Below are 24,951 nucleotides of genomic sequence, written 5' to 3' on the forward strand. Positions count from 1 at the left end.
TCCTGGATGGTCTTCTCAAGACGATAAACCGGCAATCGGAAGAAAAAGCTCATTAGTAAACAACAAAATCAATCAAATTACAGAAATTATATACAGAAATATTACCATGAAAAGTACAACCCCATATTTTATCTTCAGAAACTCAAAACACAGTTACAATCCCGATCGAACAAATTACTTTCGACTAGAAAAGTGCTAGAACATATATGGGACAGGACGAACCCAGAGCATGTTACATTTGGTGAAAAGCTAGTGAAATAAGATTATGCTCTCAGGCTCGGCATTATTAGCAACATGGGTCTACATTAAAGTCGATGATGGTTTGAGTTACACATTTCAACTATCACCAATTTTGGCAAAGGAAATATAATCGAATTTTATCAAGAATGTGCGGACTTCCATTGGTGCAAGCTCCACAACCAGCTTGGAAGGGTCGACAGGCGCTCCTCTCGCAATGGTTTCAACACCAGAAGAACCCTCTGTCTTCCATTTCAGTCTCTTTTTCTCCATTGCAGTCTTCTCTTGATTAGCAGACAAGTTCATTTCTATTATGTTGCCAATCTGGAATAGCAGAATCACAGAAATGATGTTATAATTGCTCTTTAGAAAATCAGTTTAGTTGAATTCCTTTACCTTTCTCACTGGGAACATCTTCTTAAGCTCCACATAGGCCATTGCAGAGAGGTCTTTATGCTCTCCCACCTTTACATTGTCAAATGAACAAAACAAATTAGGAATAGACTTGACTTGGAAGTCCTACTAAATTCCATGCACAGGTAGAAAGAATCCACTACTTGAATGACATATTGTAATGGGAAATAAGAGAAATAATACCTCATAAAGGTGTGCCAACCGAAGGAGAACATTTCCATCTTCAAGTTCCTGACAGCATATTAAATTTTCGAAAAATAAGATATTAAAGAGAAGAACAAAAAAAACATGGAGATCACTTGCCTATCAGTCTGAACATGTTAAAACTACCAGTAACCACAACTTAAACCACAATGATCTAGTCCTGTTAAGTAATTAGCCTCTTCATTTCAGCTTCTGGACTTGGCTTTCGGAGATTTCCAATGATCACAGACCACCGATGATACCATGTTGATCTAAATCTCAAATGTAACAAGGACGCTACTATTTCGGTTTCACAATGTGCATTTGCATGTGGGTATTCATAACAGTTATGTTATGGATAACCGAAAGAGATTGGAAGAAAATTGTCGAATCATTAATTTGTTAGAGCAAATCTCACATGTACAATTACAATAGGCAGAGTCTAATGTGTACTACGTAAGATAATGTCAACAATGTGCATATCTGACAAAATCCCCAACATGGTTGCAAGGTACTTTATTTTGTGCCAGAAAATGACAAGCACCAAACACTAAACACTAGTAATTTGCCCAATTTAGAGATTGAGATCCCAGTAACATTGGTAAATTGCAATCGTTTAGAATTTTCAGACTAGTTTAGAAATATTCTTCAAGTTGGCTTAGTAATATATTAACAACAAGAAAGTAAAATGTAACAAAAAGCATGCAGATACAGAACTCAATAAGCATCTTTGCTTCAATTTTATCAGAATTAAATGTTTGCTGTGGTCGCCTCTGGAAGGATCTTTTGGAGAAAAGTCACATACCTGAAGAGTGATCAGTGCAACATTATCTGGCAAGCTGTAGGAGGGATCCATTGCTGAGAAATTTGCAGTATGGGATCCTGTCCAATTACCACCATCCTGGAGAAAACAAAAATGGTGAACCTGCATCAAACTTATAAGCCGAGGTACTAGACGCTGTATTACCTCTATCGAGAATGCTACAAGGAGAGGAGAATATATCTCCTGGCCAAACGTCCGACGCCACCTAGATCCCTCTCCAAGCGGATCAATTTTAACATAAAATTTACCTTGAACCTGTCAAAATTGATAACCCATTAAGCTTCCATGTAAATTACCTGCAAAGCTTTTCACTTGGCATAAGTACCTTGATTTAGATGGTATGTGCAGATACGAAAAGTTTGTTTCTGACGCCGAACAAGTAATAGAAACTAGATATTCTATGAAAATATCCACTAGTAAGAAATTCAACCAAAACGACAGAGTATTTTCCTCCTAGACAAATCAAATTCAAGCAAATTTACTCCAATCTCATAGTATTCCACCATGTCATTCAATCAAGATTTCTCTCTTCGAAGAGCCATCAATAAGTTCAAAAGGTTGATTAAAAAATGATAAGCATGCACAAATAACAACCAATATATACATACTGTTAGTCCTGCACATTCACCATTGACACAAACTGTTTCATTTAGTGCCTCCCCAACACCTCGACCATCATCATAGAGCAATCTCCTGTACAATATACAATAATAAATAAAACATAAAATCAGTCTAGTTATATAAATTGAATGTCACATAAAAAAACACGTCTGATTTCAACTGAAGTACTTTGTTCATCTTATGTTAACTTACCTATGAAGCATAAGCTCAATTTGCCCATCCAGTATGCTAGAACCACCAACCGAACGATCTACCAGTACTGAGAATTCTGTGCTATCATCTTGCATGTAAATTCCAAGATTGATCTGAAATAGCACAATACGAATATAAAGCCTGTCCATTTAAAGATAATAATATATAATATGCTACCCAGTTTCCACTCATCTTTTTTTACTTTTATCCTCATAGAATAACTCTATTTACATGAAAAGAACATCTATTAGACACCTCATTTAAGTTTCAGAAGAAAAATAAAAAGGACAGGAGTGTTCATCTGAACCATAAACCTACAGGGTAATAGTTTCCGGCAACAGGTTGGTTAACTTGTAACTCCAGATCTGATCTGTAATCTCGGACCTGCAGATGATGTAAGATTCTAATACAGTGAGAAAGCCTCTTCTCATGAATGCTGCTATCATAAATTCTACTATGGAGGTTATAAACAACGCACCGGAACAAGAACTGGAAAAGCCATGAAAGCAGTGAATAAACACTTTAAAAAAGCATTGATAATGACCAAGGTAAGGTTGTCGTTCTGTGACCTGGATTACTAAGGCTCAAGTCACGAAAATATCCTCTTACAGCTTAAGATCATCGATTGCAAAACCAACCAGTTTGGTATGATTCATCCAGTATCTATCAGTCTGACCATCAACCAGCAACAGGTGTGTGTGTGTGTGTATATATATATATAATTTTTCTTACAACCTTAACCAGGGTTTGCAATGCGACTCCTTGCGAGGAATTTTGTGTCTGCTCTCCACCCATCGTCGCCTGCATGCTGCTGACTGTATGCTCCTCGCTCCAATACATCACTTCCTCTTCCTTCTTCCTCCCAACTTTTCCCTTCCCAACAATATTGTGGTATGCTGAACACATGGTACACGAGGCAGACCAAACCCATACCAGTCCGATCATGGACCGGCATGGAACCGGTGACCAATACTGAACACAGATTCACCCTTCCTAGCCCATGCCTTGGTGAGAGTGTCAAGTCCTTGATACATTTGTTTTGGAGACCGTTCTTCTTTTTAATGATAGATTTAGTTTGTAGATTTTTATCTACAAAGGATGATGGAAACATCTTGTACAAGTGAAATCTTTAATCAAGATTTGTAATTTTCAATCAAACCAAGTTTTGATTTCTTACATGTTTTTCCTCGTTGACATCCTTTTTCGTTTCCTTAAGCAACCAAAGGATCAAGGAACTAAAGTAGAAACATTGGAGATATTGCCATGTGGCATCTTACAACATATTCAAAATACCCCTAAACTAATGAAATTTATTCAAATTAGAAATAATAGTCCTGCAGCAACCCTCACCTCTTCTCTCCCTCTTTCTCTCTAGTTCAAACTTATACGTGTATTAGTACAACATTGATCCATAGTTTAAAACCTTGATCTGTCTGATCATTGGTTCACAGAGCAACACTGACACAAGAAATTTATGATCTATAATTCTATGAACCTGGGAATAACAATAAACTTTTGGCAATCGAATCCATAGTTTCCACCACACCAAAAAAGATGAAAAGTAGTGGCAGTTTACAGGGCATATGAAGCATGAATAACATAAAACAATTTTTTGTATAAGCTGCTCCATTAAACCTGCAACAACTATTTCAGATAAATAAAATTAAAAGAGTCTGAATGGTTATCAAAAAAGACCTCTACATATGCTCGTATATTTAATTGCATCTGGCAATGACCAGCTAGTCCGAGATGTGCTTCTATTTCTTCCAGTTGAGAAAAATCAAATCAAATAGAAAGTGATAAATTATAAGAACATACAATTGCATATTTTCAAGGCATCCCAAGACTTCTCATGTGCCGTCAATATATGAAAGTAACTTTTATTGGTTGTTTCTCATTTACTCTGAATGAATCATATACACATTTCACTGGAAGTGCCAATATGAAGAAATAGACATATTAAACATCGGTCAACTTCAAGCCAAAGTTTAACATGCCAATATAATGTAATTCTTTGGTAACACTTGAAAAATATAGTAAATTATGTAGCACAAATACCCTTTTAATAAAATCGCGTCCATTGGAATCTGTGTAGAATGTTTTATTCGTCGCCATGCCTGTTGTAATTTTAGTCACTATTTCCTTCCCAATTTCATCATCAACTGGTATTGGCCCGACCTAACATGACCATATATCAGTGTAAGATCTTCATTAGTAACAACCAGCATGAGCACTAGGTAAGGTATTAATTGTGAAAAACATAGGAACCCTAAAAGCTCTAATAAAAAATTCTTTACTGTAAATTCCACTTCTGCATGCTCCTTGTCCTTGTAAACCCTGGAAACCTGCACATAGAGATACCATATTTACTAGTTGAGTAGTGAAATTTGTGTTGGTCAGCATACCTAAACTGTTTAGCCTTTCCTGAAACTCTTGTTAATTCCATTCGTGTACAGAAAATATACAAAAATTTCTGTGGAAACATGATAACTATGTCTTCTTCACGGAACCATAGAACTTTAAGATTCTTATTTAATTCCAATACATATAGGGTGCATAGAAAGACTTGTGTGGAAACATGATAAGCATGCCATTCAAGCATAATGAGTCTTAATTTTGTTATTGCCAATCTTATGTTCCCATGTTATCTCTAATTCAGTTTTGACTATGTAGTTTGAAAAACTGAACTACTCTAAATTCACATGATTCTCAATTATCTGATATGGGAAACAAAAATGCAGAACAGATGATATTTGAGTCCAGAGGAGTGCAAATTGGAGAGAATTCGGTCAGATACATGACTACAGGATGTTGCATGCATTATATGGTTCATCTAAGTCCACTAAAAGTGCACAGATTACAATTGTTTCAGAGAGGACTTATGCCAGTGTCTTGTTTTTTATTTTTATGAAATCTTGATCAGTGCATATATGTAATGTTAAGGTTAGCTGTCATGATAATAGGAGAACTGGGATTTTTGGACAGAAAGATAAAAGGATCCCTGGTACAGAAAAAGCAAAAAAATAAAATAGAGACAGGAATTCAGTTTTCTTTACCCAAAAGAGAATATAATTAATTTAAAAGCCCATTACAAAAGGCGACTCCAAATAGTCGAAAGTTGTAATGGATATGAGTCCTTCAGATACAATTCATCATTTGGTTCCTTCCAAGATTAGCAAGCCGGCAGTTTAATTGACCTCTTTATAGATGTCTACACAATTCAAATTTTGAAAATATCCAAATCAACTTCAAGAACATTCGGTATGATTTCAAGGTGCCTATCCACTCCAAAGAATTTAAATTCCATTAGGTAGAGTCAGCAAGTTAGCACACCATCCAAATGCCGCAAGTGAATTTTTATTATTTATCAAGTATTTTATTTTTTATACCAAGCTGCTACATAAAAAGCAAAAAAAATACATACATATGTGTGTGTGTGTTTGTTAAAAATGGTTTGGCTGATAAGGCTTTCTATGACCCACAAGTATAGAAGTTTCAATAAACAGTAGAGATGCAGGTATGTATAGATACACCCAGCATAGATATCTAATGTAGTTCTTGTACTAATTATTACAATAGGATTCACCAAAATTTTAAAACTTGTTACCTGATATATCCATGGATTGATCTGCTGATGCACTTCATCTAGTATAGATCCTCGAACAATTGTGGTTGGTGTCTTGAGAAATAAGATAATATATGAATATTTAGGAGACATTTACTACATTGACAAACTCTTGATACATGGGATAATTCAAATTATCTAAAAAGAAATAAGTACCTTCTTCTCAGGCTTTATGGGAAATGTACCATTTGGGCGAAATATGTATGCTCCAGAAGCCTTCAACAATTAAAACAAGTTTCTTGAGAAATTATCCATAATGTTAGCCATGGTTATAAATTAAGTTATTAAACATCACAAATTTATATGAGAAAGAACTTATAACTTGAAGCAAGGATTTGTACCTGAGGATCATTACCGCTTCCACTGTCACCAGAGTAGTAACTGTATGTCTGTTCCATACTTGCTTTTACCTTGAAAACAGACCACCAATTAGGGACATGGAAAGCTTTACAGAGAAATAAAAATCAAATGCTACTGAATATTCACAACACAACCATAAGCTTGGAAAGCTACAAGAACGGTATCATGATTTTCCATGTCAAATTTCAAATATCAGATCTAAAAGCGAACTTGTACTGCAATATGACAGTTAGTAGAACCTCAAAAACTAAGAGAGAAAATAAATAACCATAAAAAGATCGATAAAACACCCATCTTCTACCATCAAACATACCAAGCTTCTGCTATTCAAGTAATGAGTGAGTGTTCCATCTTTCACATTATACAGAAGCTTTAATTTTCCTTTTCCAACTTCGATGTTGCTGCTCTTACTTTCTTCTGATGAGTAAAAGGTTGATACTGAAGCAACTGAACCTGCAACTTTTTCAGCAGATAGTTCAGATACATTTCATGTCTCTAAAATGTGTATAAATCATGGTTTGCAATACCGTATTGTACCGCTCGGTACAGCTCGGTACAGGTGATATGTGCCGGTCCAATAGAGGACCGGTACGGGAGTTACGTCGGTACACCTTAGTGTACCATGTGTCAATATACTCGGTACAACTCGGTATACCTCAGTATGTATCATACCGACAGTTGATCAGTACAATGAGACGGTACAGTATTCTATAAACATAAAAATAACTTCGCAAATAGATAGCTTTACCTTTTCCTTTTGTACTTGAAACAAAGTATGTATTAAAACCAAGAGGCGGTACTGATACTGCAAAAATAAGCCAAAATTTGGGTGTGATACTCGGAGAAATGCCTAAGTATGCCTTGACATGGTGACTTCGTAAGTTGATTGTAGCATCTGCTAAAGGCAAAAGCTGAGACTCAATCTCGTTTCCGTCAGAATCATGAACAATAGATTCGCTAATCACCTGCAACAAGTACAATTACGTATAAGTTTCTTAAAATTCAAGAGATGTTGCAATACCTTCCTTGCAATTTCCTAGGACAGAATCCATTTAGTCCCAGTTCTTACATGGTGTTTTGAAGAAAAGGAACAAAGTAGATCATCTGCACCCAGTATGACATTGTCTTTTGTTGTTATGAGAAATCGATATATTGGTAAAATCGATATATGGTGATGTATGGGTCAACAATTTCCTTACAGGCAAAAGTGATAAATAGTACAAGGAACATATATAATCAAAACTGATGTAGGCAAGGTTGCACTGGCATGCTAATGTATGAACTAAGAAATTCAATCCAAATCTGAAGCTTCATCTCTCTAAAAGATTCTAGTAGACTTGGAAATGACTAGAAAAATAAAGAAATACATCGGTTAAGGATGAGTAATAGGGAAGAATATTTACTTACAGGTATACGAATAATGTCATTCCGCTTCCATCCAAGAGAATTGTAGACAAGAACAATCTAAAAATAATAGATTTATGGATTACACGTGAACCCCAAAAAAAAAGATTTTTCCATAAGACATAACCAGAAGAAATATCATAGAAAAATATTTGATATTAGAACTTACCATTTTTTTTCCAAGAGACAAATCTACTTCAGATGGTGGGCAATAACTTATATTCAGAAGAGGACACTGAAAAGAAGAGAAAAAGAATATCCCTTGAATATTTTCTTAAACAAATTGTGAAAATGACCCTACAATTTATTTTTGTACTGTTTCATGGTGGAGGGACATGTAAAAAAATGCTTTTCTTAAGCATATACTAAATAAGCGCATCAATTCTGCTGATTTAGTGAAATAAACTACATAGTTACTGAAAAACATAGCACTGGAACAATAAACTATATAGGTAGTGAAACAGCCACAGGATTTACAGTAATTCATGTGCTTTGTTATTCTCTTATTCAGAACCAACATCATAGTATGTCTACCGTAGATGAAAAATCACAATAGCAGGCTAATTGTGTGATTACTAACGTAAATACTCTTAATGTAGTAGTGAACATAGCTTGCATGCCGATATTTAGAACTTCAATGAACAAATTCGAGAATTATGTATTTAGTCCACTATAACTATCTAGAGCTAAAATTTTGAAGGAAAATAATGTTCATTTGCCATATCTGACATTGTTTTATAGTCAACAGCCCGAGCATTCTAATAAAATCTAAATGAGACGCACATATGCAGAAAGATAAGACTTAAGAGGATTAGTAGCATGAACAATTGGAATCACCTAGCAAGAATAAAATAAGTTTACCTGTTCAAACTTTGTTGTCGTGTTGTAACAACCAGGACTTGATATTGCCTCAGTTAAGCAAGCGAGAGAAGCACCAACTAGCTTTTCAGCCTGTAAGTACCATTTAATATCAAAAAATTTCCCATCTTATAATTACTAACAGACTGCATTAACATGAGTTGATGTTGTAACCTCTGAATAGCCTATAGAGAGTCGCTTTGCATAATCATTTGCTACATGCTGCTTCTCTGTTCCAGTGACTGCATCATGATGTTGAGCAATAGCTAGAGCATCAGCTAGACTGTCAGTAGTGTAGCCTGAACTATTTCTTTCTGTGAAAAATTCTAATTGCCTAGCAGCCTGATTATATTACCACAAAGTTAGGCATGTTCTCATCAGCAGAGCAAAAATTTGAAATGGCTACATGTAGAATACAAAACGAAACTTAAGGTGTTCTACATACCAGATAATAAGCACTCATCATTCTCACATAACCTTTTATGGCTGGCCTACTGGTGAAGTATCCAGTCCAGTATGCGTTTGGATTATCTGCATAACTGAATGGATAGGAATGAATTTGTCACATAAAAGAAAAACTATATGAGACAATTGATAACATTTCCACGATTTTCAAGCATTTCACTCACGGAAAGAAGTCACCAGTCTTCAGAGGCCAAGACTCCTCCAACGCATATTTGGCATCAGTATAGATGGAAGGTGTAGAATACAAGGCATTAACCCGCCCATCCTAAAACATGGAGAAAAAAAGCTCAACTAATGTGTCTCACATTTTTTAAAGAGAGAGAGAAGGATATAAAAAGATGTCTGATGAATGGAGAAAGAGTTTTTTAGTATCAATTTACAAGAACAAGGATGACATATAAAATTATTCAAATTATAGAGGAATTAAAATCATGAGCCATATGATGAAACTTTAGGAAAGAGTTATTGAAAGTAGGATAAGACTTGAAACAAATATCTTTGAAAATATAATTGGGTTTATGCCTGGAAGATCAACCATAAAAGATATTTATTTATTAAAGTTATTAATAAAAAAGTATTGGGAGAAAAAGATAGATTTGTATATGATTTTTATTGACTTAGAGAAAGCCTATGATAAGATTTCTAGAGATTTATTATGTTGGGTTTTAGAAAACAAAGGTATATCTATTAATTATATTAATGTTATTAAAGAGATGTATGACAATGTAGCTACTCGTGTTAGAACTATAGGGACTGTGTATAGTTAGTTTCCTATTAGTATAGGATTACGATAAGGATCTGCATTAAGTCCTTACTTTTTCATATTGATAATGGATGAACTTAGTAATCACTAACATAATAGACCTCTCTGATGCATTTTATTTAGTGATTATATTATCTTAGTTGATGAGAGCCTTAGTGAAATTAATTATAAACTTGAGCTATGGAGGTAATCCTCATAAACTAAAGGTTTTTAATTAAATATGTGAATATATGAGATGCAATTTTAGTAATTCTAAGAATAAACAAGAGAACATAGTTACGTTGAATGGACAAAATAATAAACAGTATATGACAAATAATATTTGACTTTTTTTGCATATCAGTTTCATAAATGAGTGGGTCTAGGATTTTAAACATAAAATATGAAAATAGGGCAAAATTAAGCCCTTAAAGGGTATATTGGTGATTAAAATATGATATAGAAATAAACATAGATGATACACACTAGTTGATACAATTATAAAAATAATTGTACATTTCATGGCTATGGTCAAGAATAAACATAGGCAACCAAGGTCTAATCAAGGTTCGCAATACTGTATCGTACCGGTATTTCGACCTGGGCTCGATACCGGTACGGTACGGTGTACCGAGCACTGTAGCATTGCTACAGTGCGGACCGGTACCGGGCGATCCGCGTACCGCTGTCCTGTCGGACCGGTACGTACCGCCCATACCGGGCGGTACGATTCGGTATGGCAGACACTGGGTCTAATAACTCTTTCGTTACACACTAGTGAATAGAAACATTAGATCATGACATCTCATAATATATAAAAAGGAATAATCACAAAAGGAAAGAATGTAAGAAATGAATTTTTTTCTAAATAGCAATATCTAAAGAAATTACAACTCAACAAGCCATTTTCTTTATAATATCAGAAAAAAAATACCTTGTTGACATAATGAATGAATTTATCCAACTGCCTAAACCATGAGTTTGCATATTGGTACTTGAAATCTGTCCCCATGGTAAACATTATATGATTTGCTCTGGTAATGTTTGCCTGAAAATATAAAACAAACCTTTTAATAGCTTGCTTCCTGAGACAAGTTAAATTGTACATGATACTACCTACAATATCTCATGCAAGTATAGGTAACACATATAAGTTGGTGTGTAAAATACCTACACGTGCATAATGTACTATGGTGGAACGTACTAATCAGAGCATGACATGGCACAGAAAAATACTGTATCACAACAATCATTGGACAAGAAAATGCAGAGCATACAATATCTGAATATTGCTACCTAGCTAAGAAAAAGAAGTGGTTGAAAAATGCAACATTCCTTAGCCTATAGCATAAGTTTCATATATCTGAGGGGTCTAGACGAACCATCAATTTAACAATGAATTTTGAACAAAGACACTCTTGTTTACACATTCAGACGTGCATGTAAACCTGAAAATACACGTTATTAGTTGTCATTTAACTGATAATTTCCTGCAACTATATATTGCTAGCATGTAAAATTTGATAGGCCATAGAAATTGTTTACTACATTGTTAGTGAAGATTACAATAAATCTTGATAACGAACACAACGTAAACTTTATAGCAAAAAATCTAAATTAAGCTCCTTGACTTGTGCATCTGATGGAAGTATTGTAGATTGTTTGAAAAAAGAGATGGAATTTACCACGAGTTGTAAGTAATGAAAACTGATAAAATATGATTTGTATTCACAACCAGAAAATAACAAACTATTTTAAACTACATGACATGGCTTCTATGTCAAAGTTTCATATAAATAAAATGGGATGGCATATTAATATGTCAATTATACAAAGGACATGGGAACTAAAATTTAGCACACATCATAAAATGATAGTATAGGCATTCAAGATTTTGTGGATATAGTCAACAATTAATTTGACAGATTATATCATTTAAAAAAAAAGCTCATGAAAATGTTGTGTTATATCTTCTTTATGACAGATGTGTAAATACAGATATGATACAAAGTGCATTAACGTGTTTAAAGAGTATCTTGAACTGTCCTGAAATATCAAAATATCCAGGTGATCAAATATGACAGAAAACCAAAAATTTGGAGTTTGAGGTTCTGCAATGGCAGACAAATCTTAGTACCTCAATTTTGAATTTTCAATTAGCAAACCTGTTTCACATAACAAATAGACACATAATCATAACTGGACTAGCCATGAATTGGTGTCTGCATATAGTTATGTACTTCAAATAGTGCAGCAAATTAAGTTCTGGTTATCCTAAGGAACTTCAAAAAAAAGGTTAGAGAAGAAATAAAGAAAGTATGGAACCACCAAGCTGATAACACTACCTGTGATAGAGCTGCAGCAACAAAATCATCAACACGCTCTTGAACATTGTAATCAAACAAAAGAGGGTCATCCTTCATTAGAAAGAAATACAATAATCAGATACTCTAAAAACACCGAGACACTTAAATACCATTCAAACAAATTACCTGAATTACAGGAGAATCATCGTTTACTTCAAAGTAAAAGCCACCTGGGGGAGGTTCATAGTTCTTTGGGAATATACCAGTGAAAATCTAAAGAAAGAAACATAATAAGGCACGAAGGAGAAACAGAATAATGAAATAATCAGGTGCAAGAATAAAATAGACTCACATCCGCAGACAAGCCACGGGACTTAGAAGCCCGCCATATAACCTCAAGACTCTTCAGGTCTTTTCGCTTTGCCAGATCTTGGTAATCAATCCGAAAAAAATAAAGAGCATCAAATCCAACCTGCAATTTATTAAAGCCTCTTCAAAGAAAAATATCATGCAAGGGTCTGAAATGAAAAAAGACTATAGCTTTTATTTTATATATAATAACATATCATTTAGATAGGATAGCACGACTTTAAATTGATAGACATATCAACATTCTTGATTCTTCATATAAAGAAATGATATAATGCTTGTCATATTTTAGATGATGACATTGAAGAATGCACTTACAAAAGAAGAGTTCATTATTAATTAGTGAGAATAGTAATAACAACCGATAATTGGTATTATTAATTGTTATTAACCAATAATGACAAATTCGTTGAGCACAAATCGGTTGTTATTAACTAATAATCAAGTTATTATTAATCATTGTCGACTCTGATACCAATTATCAGATCCCATCAAGCAAGGGTCTAATAATTGGTATCAGAGTTTACCTAGTATCGAAGCATAGTGAGAAGCTCGAGTAGGAGTTATCATACTAGTTATTTAATCAATGTTCTTCCTTTTATCCAAAGAATCAGGAACGATATCTATCAGTATTATTTCTGTAATAAATCTTTTTAGTAACCATAGAAAAGCATCAAGCTTCTACCAATTTATAAACCATACAAACAGAAAAAATAGATATCACTTTGAATTTCACATGCTCTGCATCAAAATCTTGGCTATAGTTAATATTGGAAACAACTGTTATTCGAAGCTAGAAACAAATAGCATATATGCATCATAGCAATATATGAAGAACTTATAACAGATAAGTAATACTGGAAGAGAAGTTATCTTAGCTCGAGTTCATCAGTCACCACAAGGGTGAAAAACACATTAACACGGATGGACCATATCCATGGAAGTAAAGCAGAAAGCTAGATATGGATGTCAATCACAAAATGTTACCTCTGCAGAAAGCAAGTAAGCTTGTACGGCAGAATGTCCAAAGGGATCAATCTGCCAACCAATCCTAGGTATTATACCAAATTCCTGCTTGATAAATCGGTGCCCAAGGGTTGTCTGATCAATCATATCAATGTAATGGACTGCAGCCTCATCATGCATGCACATCCCACCATTTCTTCAAAGAGAAAAGGTGAAATTTTAATTTGTAAAACTACTCACCATAATTTAGAAAAAGAGGAAATAGCAAAAACAAAAGAGACGCCTTGATGAATTCACGATAACAATGATCCACATCAAATTAACACTGCCAAAAGAAACAAAAAATAAGAAGTCTTTACATGAATTCTAACTGGCCGGAGCTAAGGAGTTCCTTCACCGTATTCTTAATCTCGTCGCTCTGCTGCCTCCACCATCGCTGGAAGAACGCCTGTATTCATTTCGAGCATAAGTCTTCCACGAACCCCAAAATCCCAAATCAAAACCGAACCAAGGCAATGAAATAGCGACCCACTTGTTCCACATAGATGAACCTGCGATTCTTATCCGCCAATAGCGCGGGAATGATCGAATCAAGAACGTTCTGGACGCATGCTCCCTACGGACCACACGGGGATAAAAAATTTCACGCCGGGATCATTCGGAAATCACTTAAATGTGCAAGAAATCAGGAGGAAGGGACCTGAATAGAGTTGTTGGAGCCGACGTAGTACTGATCAACGGTCTTGAGCCACCCGACGTCGTCGTGGGTGTGGGCTACGATGTGGACGTTGAGCTTGTCAGCGACGATCCGTTGCGTGGTGTTGTAGGCGATATACTTGGACTCCGCCAGTGACCACAGCGCGACTAAGAGTAAGGCGGAAAGCCGCGTACGGCGGTGAGGATGATCGATCGCCATGGACTTCGGCGGGGAGCAACAGAGAGCATTTACCTCAGAGAAGTGGCATATAGAGGGGAGTGGGGTAAAAGGGAAGAGGAACAGCGGTACGATGGAATCGAGGCAGAGGTTAACGTTGGTTTTCTGTTCCGTCCCAAGTTTAGGCACTGATGTTGCACAAATCTCAAAGGTGACGGTCGAATCCACGCACTTGTGTCTTGTCCCCCGTTCACTGTTCTTAAAACCGAAATCCAATGGTTTATCGCCACGTAAGTGGTACTACAAGCTCGTCGTGTTCTCGAGGAGGTAACAGATGCTGTTTGGTGGGCTGGATAAGGCTTGGCCCGGAAATCAGTGATTGTGTGATCTACTGTTCTGAAGAGAACAGAAACAGGCTTCTGATTCGACAGAAGAGATTTCGTCGGCTATTAATGGACGACGTGCTGAACTTTCATTAGATTCTTATATGTTTTCTGTCTTGTTATTAACGTATGATCCGACGTCTGGGTCATGAGACGCGGAGAAATTTTTGCCATCGTCCTGTTTGCCATAATCGTGCTTCGTAAACGAACAAAAAGTTATTTTCCCTCCGTCGACAGTTACCAGAAACATACCTGGCATTTTATTGGATACCGATCAGGTTCCTCCAATGGCAAGGCAGGTATGAAAACGAGCAGGCGGAAGGAGTAGAAATGTTTTAGTCCGCGATGAGAGGAGGAGAAGAACCAAAAGATGTGGAATCAGCCAAATACGCTTATTTAATAACAAAAAAGCAGCACATAAATGAAAAAGATGGACGAATCATCAAACTCGTAATGCAATGATGTTTGATTTCTGTTTCTTCAAATGGTCATTAAATTTCGGAAGTTTTTGAAGGAAAAATATTATGTACTCTTACAAATTATGGAAATAATATGAAGTTTAATATGCGATTTTAATGATAGACGGGGAAAGAAAATATATGAGAGTGGATTCTTGTAAATAAATTGATATAATTTTGCAGTTTTTGTTTCCCAAGAAAAGTTCACATGACATGGCTATTAATCAGCAATGAGAGCGCCGAGATACGAGCAAACTGTACTCACATATAATAATGTTCTTCTAAACGAGAAGTGTCGATGGTTTGAGATGTGATTCAAGCCAGATTGTTTCGTGTCTGAGCCGCTCTCTGGTTTGGAATTGGGTTTTGGGTTTTGCATGTAACGATGGATCTGGAATTTAAGGGTCTGAGTCGTCGAGTTGCATTCGTTTTCGACACGAAGAATCCCCAATTGTTGCAATCTTCTAAAGATCAAACATACATTGACCTAGTGTTGGTAACCTTACGGTGTTGTTGATGTGCCAACACGACTTAGTTCGATTCCGAGTATGCATAGTCACCCACATAGAAGCTTGAACAGAATAAGTCGATGTCGGGGTGAGTCGAGTCAAGTCGAAGCTTCGTCACCCCCCGAGTGTGGTCTCTCTCTCTCAACTGGTTACTACTTTTTCTCCACTAAATCTCTGTGTAAAGGTTAAAGCCAGGAGGGGAGTTTTCCGACTTAACCCTTCTAAAGGTCAAGTCAGTGTTGAGTTGGGCTATGTGGAGTCAAAGTGTTCGAGGTTCTTCCCCTAACGTCAATCAAATGGTCGACTTTTATACCTATAAAAAAGAGTCAATCATACGAGATCTATTAATAGCAATCGACTCCTCAAGCGATCGGCTTATACCTCCCATATAAGCACTGACCGACCTGCATGAATTTGCGTCACACGACGTTGTTCTAAGCTTTTCAAAGTAGCTCTAACGTCGTCTTGCACGGCGCCGAATAACATGGGTGCAAATGATCATTTCGTCCGAGTTTGAGATGTCACATCACTGTAGTACACCGTATCAATCTCAAACTTCCTTGTTGGTGCTTATGTGGTTGCTGACGGTTGGCATGTGAGCGATATCATAATATATCAAATTATCTAGTAATCTCTCAAACAAGCTTGTTGTAAATGACACAGTTTCGTCTATATTGATGTCGATTTCATCCTTAAGTTGCTTACCATCATCGATTCATTATTTTTTCTCTTTATACACATTATTAACATAAACTATATTTATGTTAACATATTCATGTCAACCAAAAGATTCATATTTTGGACCAAACAAGGAGTTGTGAGATGCATGAAGCAAAGGATTATATTTTTTGATAATTGACGAGTTACATTTAATAAAATTATATTTTATTATTTTTAGTGATTATATGAAATAAAGAATTGTCAATATATATATATATATATATATATATATATATATATATATATATATATATATATATATATATATATAAAGACAAAAGAAATCATTGACGTGTGCGCTGAACAGACCCAAGACTTACCGTATGGAGACGAACAGATGGAAGCAGCGTCGGCGACACTCAGACAGTACAGTGTGCTCAATCGTCCGACAACAGTATCAGTTATCAGTGCATGTGTTTCTTTGATGCAGCTCGCGGACGACGACGACGACGACATGAGGCTGCTGTTTCTCCTTGCAAAGATGATGACGCATCGCCACCAGTGCTCAACACAGTCCAACGTCAGGGCGACTGTACTGAACGGGCCGTCCTCTCTCGGTATAACATCTACTTCGCGGATTTGCTACACTGCAATGGGGTCGGTCTGCTGACAAAGAGTTTCCTCACCTCTCTTGTCTGTTTCCTGCAGCTTATAATTTGTTTTTATTTTCTTTCTTCTTCGCCGGCCTTTCTTAGAACGTGATGGATGGGAGCATTCAGTAATAATTTTACAGGGGTTCTTTGGAGGGATGCGATTAATGAGACGTTCCTTCTGCGCTTATTTTTTTGATTATATTATGATTAAGGTGTTTTCTTCTACTCACAATAATTCATCTTTATCCATTTATTATAAGCATCAGAAAACCGTTTTCTTTGCATGATAGGGAAGCAAAAGATCCCATTTCATGCTATATCTATCTTCACGCATCTCAGTTTCTCTCTAGTCTTGGCAGGAGCGGGGCAGGTGGAAATCTTAGTTTCGTAGAGGTTTTTTTTGTTTGTATAAAATATATAATCATGCTATCTGTAATGCGAAAAAACTTTTATATAAAGATTAAAATCAAATAAATTGAATCTAACAATATTACGATGCGTACCTTTTCTTGTTGTTCAGAAAAATAAACCTTATCTGATCTACAAACGCTTCATATTCGGATCTGAAATATCAATCTACAATGATTTGCAAGGAGAACTAGATCTTTCTCCTCTCTTCCTATCTTTTCATAGGACCACATAGATTGATGGATTAGGGGATTATGAGAGAGAAAGATTGAGAGAAAAATCTTAATCTCTCAATTTCTGAGATGCTACTCAGATGCACACAAATACACACAGATGATTCACTTAGTCCCCTAAAGGTCCTATCTATTTATATGCGAGAGCAGAGAATCTAAAATAAGTTATTAGGAGAATTCCTCAGAATCAGAATCAAATAATATTTATAATATATCTTAACTAATTAAATAGGGTCACATAATCTAACATTTAAGACAATTATGTGCCTACGATAAGAAAGTAACAGTAGTAGTAGTCATTCATCATCTTCATATTTCAAATATTCTCTTGCTGTGAATCTTCTTAATCTCTTCTAACTAAGTGAAGCATTATTGTTTTTGTTCTTAATGAGATCGATGACTTCTCTTCATCTCATCTCAATAAAATATGAATGAAGCTGATATCATTCTTTCAGTTCTATCCTTACAGAAAGAAGCAAACGAAGACAATCATGTATCTGTGATAAGAAAGAGGTAGTAGTCATTCATCATCCATATTTCATAGTTCAAATATCCTCTTGCTGTGAGTCTTCTTAATCTCTTCTAACTAAGTGAAGTATTCTTTTTGTTCTTGATGAGATCGATGACTCCTATTCATCTCATCTCGACAAACACACAACATTATTCCCAACTGTTCGACTCTGTACAATCTTTCAAAAGTATGAGAAGTACTGACAAATGGCATGTAGCTTATTTAAATTCAACATACCAACAAATGGCATGTTAGTGTGGACACCTTCTATTTTTGGTCATCTCTTTTAATGGTCACGAGCTTTGATTTCGATGCAGGCGAAGCAATGTTTTGGCACACGAACCATAGTGTAGATTAGGTCGAAGAACGAGTAGTCATACGGAGCCGATGCTTCCGATCCATCGTATACAGGTGTGTGTTTGACACTCCCGTGATGGGTGACGAATGAGGATTTATATTTTTTTCATTAAAATATATTTTATCTCGATCCACACGTGAAAGAACAAGTGGATTGATGATCGACGATACAGTTTGATCATTCCACGGAATCAAAGGGAGAGAAACAACGATGGATCACATTTCATACGACAACCCAATGCACTACAAACAAAAGATCGGATAGATTGCGTCGGGACGTGTGGTTCATCCGAAGCTCGACTGGATCATTAAGGCTGTCGAGCACGCCGGAAACGCGATTCCGACACCGCTGTCGTTACCCAGTATTTTGGACTGACGCGTTTCCAAGAGACGTATCCTCGCAGGATTGTGGCTGCGAGTCGCGCCACCTTTGCCTGCCATAGTTGACCGCACGCGCCGATTAACGATGCCATGGGATTCACGTGCGTTAGTTGATGGCTGTGCACGCATTTATTTATTTTTTATTTGATTCCCACTCAAATATTAACGCGTTATTGTCGCGTATGGATCCGATGAGATAGACCGATCCATCAACATAATATAATATGTTCTCTCATTTATTATTAAAAGAGTAATTTATTATCCTATAAATTATTAATCTAAGAAGATAATCATTTGAAATCAAATAATAATAAATTCAAGATTTATTGTACTATTCGATATTAATGATATTTACACATATATCTAATCTATCATGGGTTGATATACTCAATATGGTTCGGTATAACTCGATACATATCGAATTGATAATTCATCGATGCATTGATATGAATTAATGAAATAAATTATAAAAAAAACCTATATCAAATCGATCAAAATTAATATATATTAATTCTAATATAAATTAAAAACAAGAAGCAGGAGAAAAATTAAATATATGTGACATAGAGTCTTTCGATTCGTAACAATAGAAATACAATTTTTTTTAGATTATCTTTTTTTATCCTACACATATGAATATTTTTAATAATGATTAGCCTACTAACCTATGTTATAATATATCCTCTATCTCCATCTATGTATATATGTACTTAATCTGCTTTTAAGAGGATAATGGACATTAATAGAATGAATTACTATCACCGATCAAATCTTTGTTTTTGATTCACTTGACATGTATGCGGCTATGGCTTGTATCGTTTAACAATATTAATGCCCATAATCGCACCATATTATGAGTAAAACTATGAGGTAGAGAATATTTTGGTCCCTCTATCGCTGAGTTAGGCAAGGAAATTAAGATGGATACATATCTAGGAAGAATATGCGAAGATGAGAAGTTGTTGTTGTGTTGCATATAAAGAGAAGATTTGTCTCGATTGAACTCTTTTTCACCGGACAATGATTGATCTTTTTTTTAGTACGTAGATGGACCCAACATGACATCTGACTCCTATCACGGGAAGGATTTCTATGGTGTTCTTCTAACATATATATATATATATATATATATATATATATCTATATATATATATATATATATCTCGAAGCTGTCCTAACTTTAGCACTTACGAAAATGGAGGTACGTTTTGGCATTGATTTCAATTTTTTGGATGAGCTGTTTCAATATTTCTCTTGTCAGATTCCTCATCTTCACCTTCTTTATGTTTGGATGAGACAATCGAAAGAGAAGCTTCACGTTGTCCCTTTAACTCTTATTTATATTTTTGGCGCCCATGTGAAGTAACATATTATTATTATTCTATCCATTCATTCAAAACTGCATGCAAACATCAATATCGAACCTTCCAAAGATTTATGTGCCCACGTCGAGTAACATAATATTTTATCCTTTCGTTCAAAATTACAAATATCCATCTCGAACCTTCTAAAGATTACAAACTTTTGTTGACAACAACTTTTGTTAATTACACATGATTTAATAGAGTCTTTATCGATTAGACTAGATAATACATTCGAAAATTTAACCCTCGACTCTTATAAATGAGTATCATACACTACCATCAATCTAATATTTAAGATATAAAATTTAGGATGATATGTTGTCACCATGTCAAAGAACATGTAAGCATGTAAAAGTTACTTTAAGTGTTATCGGTTAATCACACATCAACCCGAGTTTACGCCTAAATAAGCTAACATGAAGTATCCTAAGTTTATTCAATTAAAATTTAAATTTTATTTCATCTTACTATATATTTTTTATATTATTGAATTGGATTAATCGAATCGATCTCAATTTCTTCAACTAAACCCTAAAAAAACACAAATTAAGAGATGATTTATGATAAAAATATGAAACCAAGGTGGAGATTTTTGGTACTACTTGAATAAATGGTTCAATATTATGTTAAGAGTAAGGTACATATGGTCAACCATATTCTTTCTTTACATGTGACTTGGACACATACGCAAGAAAATAAAATAAGTAACCTAAACTAACATGACAAAAATAGATTCCCAATATTACTCATAAAAAATTGTAGTGCATGTAACATGTTGGCAAATACTTTGTTCTTGGAAAAAAAATTAGAAAAAAAAATCAAATTTGTATAATGTCACATTCATGATTAAATTAGAGTTTAAAACTTCATCGAATAAATTTTTATACTTAAATAGTGATGGTATACTCGACTCACTTGTTTGAAACCTTAATATAAATTTTTAATCTAAAACATACTTAAGTGATGATGGTATCCTCGACTCACTTATTTAAAGTTTCAGTATAGATTTTCAATCTAAAATATATGATGGTTACGTACTAAACCAACTTAAGGATGTCTTGTATTAAATTTTTATATGATAGAAGTTAAAGGATTCGAAAACTTATTCGAAAATTTATAAAGCACGAGCTTAGAATATCGTCCAATAAATTTTATTTAATCATGAATATTTCTTATGATTCATTCTGCTGAACTATTCTTTGATGATCAATCATAACCAACCAACATGAGAAAGTGATTAAACCGAGTCGAATGTGAATATAAACAGGTAAAATAGAAAAATTAAAAGCCAAAATTTTGCTGACCATAAAATTTTGATGGCTGCTACTCTATATATAGTAAAAGCGATCTAATTTGATATCTGCGCATGTTTTATTTGTGTGCATATGAATCATTTTATTATATGTTCGATGGATTTCTTCGACTAGCCTCTATCTTGAATTTGATATCAAGAAATGGGGTAAGATCTTTCAGTCTCCTAAGGATTAATGTAGTATTAAAAGCATGTTAAGTTTGACAAATAATAATAATAATAATAATAATAATAATAATAATATATTGGACGAATTTCTAAAAAAATATTTTCTTTAGTGAAACGGCCTCATTTTTTAAATTTCGTAAGAATGTTCTTTTTTTTTTATCTAATATCTAAAATATCCCAATTACTTACCCTTTTTTTTTCTTCTTTTTCCTATGGATTGTTTGGTAGGGTGAATCGATATAATTATAGTGTTTTTACACTATGTTATAGTGTTTTCAGTAATATTAGATTTTTTTTTTTTTTTTTTTTACGATGAGTAAGTGACCAAGGTAAAATTTAAGTCCATAAAATTTAAGCCCTTAGCAACTAAGATAGCTGGCATCTTTATATAAAAAAAAAATTATAACGTAGTATGAAAATATTATATTATATTATAATATTTTCTTAATATTACTTGAAACACTATTACACATTGTTAAGTGTAAAAGTAATGTAAACATTATGTTTCTATAAAATTTAACATAATACATTTACACTACATTATAATATATTCTTTATAGTGATAAAAATATTATAAAATCATATAGCATAGTACAAATTATTATAATTGAATCGATTTGCATCGGTCTATAGAAAAAGAGTAAAACGTGGTTGAGTGAAAGTAAAAAAATATCTTAGGTAATAGATAAAAAAAATAAATTCTGAAGATAGGAGCATTTCTCCTATAAAAAAAAAACCTAAATAATTTTCTACTAATTCAACCAAATACATATTTAATCGAACCATTTCGCCATACTTTTCATGCAAGTTTGGGCATTAAATGAGCACGACAAATTGTTGCGTCGATGGCATATGGGTTTGATTCTATTTAATGCACACCCTCGGAGAGAAGCTGTTGACAAGACCAGTCAAGCGAACTCTCTCTCTCTCTCTCTCTCAGTGTGTGCTGCCATTGTACCCACCCAGCAACACTGCCTTCCTTCTTTTCTTGGTTTTCTCACAGCTTCAGATGATGGCCTTCTCATGTCAAGACTACCATCTCATTTTGGACTCTGCTTGCCTCTCAAACATGGAGATGCCCATCTGCCCACAGCATCTTGGAGAGATCGATTGCTACCCCTGGTTTGAAGCCAACCCCAAGATCTCTGCAACTGATGCCAGAACCCAAGTCACCGGCAGCAGTACCTCCGACAACTGCTCCAGAGCTCCATGCATCGGTCGTTCACCAGTGCTAGATGAACCCCAGGGTGATAAGATCCCAAGATCACAGCCAGGTTGTGCGGAGAGGAAAAGGAAGCCTAGCGCGGCTGGAGCTCGCTTGATCACCGGCAAGTCTCAGGTACATGTGCATGCATGTGGCATTTGGTTTCCATGGACTGTTCATAGCTCCTTATTGCTTCCACATGACTTGTTGCATGAGATTGGTGGCTTGTTAGGGCGCGATGGAAAGCAAGAAAAAGCCTAAAGTTGATGGCAAGAAAGCGTCGGAGCCGCCTGTCGATGTCATTCATGTGCGAGCGAGGAGAGGCGAAGCGACTGATAGCCACAGCCTTGCAGAAAGGGTATCCACACGTAGCATTTTGCTGGCCATATAGATCGAATGAAGATCTAACCAATATGCCGTATCATGTGTTTTCAGGTCAGAAGGAAGAAGATTAGTGAGAGGATGGACGTGTTGCAAGGTCTTGTTCCTGGCTGCCACCAGGTGACTTGTGTACCCACCATTCTTTTCATTGAATCCCCTCTCTCCACATCACTGCTAATAGCTGAAATGTGCCTTGGATAGATGAAGGGAAAAGCACTCATCCTGGATGAGATCATCAACTATGTGCGATCGTTACAAAACCAAGTTGAGGTGATCAAGATGATGATACATACACATACACATACACATACACACATGGTTTCCTTAATTCTTTCTTCTTATCTGACAACAAATTACCACTCTCCAGTTTCTCTCGACGAAGCTTGCTTTGCTGAGTCCCATGTTACATGACCTTGGTTACTTGAGTGGGCAACCAGAGGTAGGCGAAGAACCATTTCTACCTCTAATCTTGGTTGTTTTCTTCAGAAGGTTATATATAATACATTATAACATTATCCCTGACGACACTCGTATCAATCAATCTGGTTCAGGATGATAGCAGTTTTAGGAGACAAGATCTGGAACAAGAACAAAGGTGTCTCGATGAGATGGAGTTCGACGACATGTTGCTCTTTTCGGTAGAGAATATTGAAGATCCTCTGATGCTACCACCGAGCTAAAACCTCGAAGCCACCCCCATCATGCATCATCAAGCACCAACATACAGATGATCAAGCTACTCCAGTGACCATTCTCAGAATACTATTCTCTCTCTCTCTCTCTCTCTCTCTCTCTCTTCCTGTGCGAGATAAAGCTTACTTCATCTCCGAGGAATGCTTCACAAATTTATGTACTCGGTGGGATGATGCTACACAAATTCCCAAAACTTTACACTATAGAAAAAAACCTATTTATGTAGAGAGATATAATAATGAAATCATTGAAATCTTCAATATTTTTCTCTGCAGTCCACAAGACACTGACATAGTGGTGAAGGCTACCTATATAATAATCCACTGGGATTTCCTTTGCAGAGAAATTCTATTTAATATCGTTACAGCTGAACTCTTTTACACCTACTTGGATCCTCATCAGTACACAAGCTTCACCATAAGTTTTGCTCTCAAACTTAATACTAGTTGAATCAGATATGTACTTTACATCAGTTAAACCAACTGCACTTTGCACTGTGATCTGTTGAACACTTGCATTGTCTCTGACACTTTTGACTCCAATGAATGTGAGCTACCACTGGTGGCAATTTCAAAAGGAATAAGAGCTTGTAAGGTTTTCGAATAATAATAATAATAATTCACAAACAAAAGTTGGTATCCCCCTTCCTTGTAGTCTCTAAATCACTGCTCGACATATACCACCAGTTGTAGCAAAAGATGGAATCAATAAATTACGAGAGTGAGGGAGAAAAGGATCAAGATATGATGGATTGCAAGTACAACAGTTTGATGCTTCCCTATGAGACCAATACTTCCAAGAAATTCTCTCGATGGATTAAGATGATCAAAAAACAAA

The 24,951-nt window shown here is 35.3% G+C and overlaps 1 protein-coding gene and 1 long non-coding RNA gene across 3 annotated transcripts; one reads left to right on the forward strand and one right to left on the reverse strand.

Moving 5' to 3' along the window:
* Window positions 1–150: 150 nt before the first annotated feature.
* Window positions 151–14,564, reverse strand: LOC135622275 (probable alpha-mannosidase At5g13980). Of its 2 annotated transcripts, none has more exons than XM_065123980.1 (29): window positions 14,266–14,564; window positions 14,098–14,181; window positions 13,925–14,013; window positions 13,587–13,761; window positions 12,583–12,702; window positions 12,417–12,503; window positions 12,270–12,341; window positions 10,859–10,972; window positions 9,347–9,447; window positions 9,163–9,256; window positions 8,892–9,059; window positions 8,721–8,810; window positions 8,029–8,094; window positions 7,863–7,919; window positions 7,204–7,420; window positions 6,769–6,908; window positions 6,437–6,505; window positions 6,252–6,311; window positions 6,078–6,149; window positions 4,768–4,815; window positions 4,529–4,648; window positions 2,789–2,854; window positions 2,471–2,583; window positions 2,266–2,350; window positions 1,802–1,912; window positions 1,640–1,735; window positions 835–882; window positions 634–702; window positions 151–561 (listed from the first exon to the last, which is right to left on the reverse strand). In XM_065123980.1, exons 1-29 carry the CDS (start codon window positions 14,479–14,481, stop codon window positions 337–339), a joined length of 3,072 nt encoding a protein of 1,023 aa, XP_064980052.1. In that variant the 5' UTR covers window positions 14,482–14,564; the 3' UTR covers window positions 151–336. The 2 variants fall into 2 exon arrangements, with proteins under 2 accessions (XP_064980052.1, XP_064980051.1); XM_065123979.1 differs by having other exon boundaries at window positions 6,769–6,914.
* A 9,059-nt stretch (window positions 14,565–23,623) lies between these two features.
* LOC135623953 (uncharacterized) lies at window positions 23,624–24,109 on the forward strand. The gene is made up of 3 exons (XR_010491574.1): window positions 23,624–23,691; window positions 23,789–23,860; window positions 23,973–24,109. It is a non-coding gene; the product is annotated as an uncharacterized LOC135623953 (long non-coding RNA).
* The last annotated feature ends 842 nt before the right edge of the window (window positions 24,110–24,951 follow it).

The sequence above is a fragment of the Musa acuminata genome, chromosome BXJ2-9, assembly GCF_036884655.1.
Source record: "Musa acuminata AAA Group cultivar baxijiao chromosome BXJ2-9, Cavendish_Baxijiao_AAA, whole genome shotgun sequence".
Taxonomy (NCBI): Eukaryota; Viridiplantae; Streptophyta; class Magnoliopsida; order Zingiberales; family Musaceae; genus Musa; species Musa acuminata.

Bases quoted from the DNA above. Each gene is read 5' to 3' on its own strand.
- LOC135622275 (XM_065123979.1), bottom strand. From the start codon at position 14,481: ATGGCGATCGATCATCCTCACCGCCGTACGCGGCTTTCCGCCTTACTC. The intron at 12,504-12,582 runs GTGAGTCTATTT...TTCTTTCTTTAG, and splicing joins CCCGTGGCTTGTCTGCGGAT to ATTTTCACTGGTATATTCCC. The intron at 4,649-4,767 runs GTAAAGAATTTT...TGGTCATGTTAG, and splicing joins ATGCAGAAGTGGAATTTACA to GTCGGGCCAATACCAGTTGA.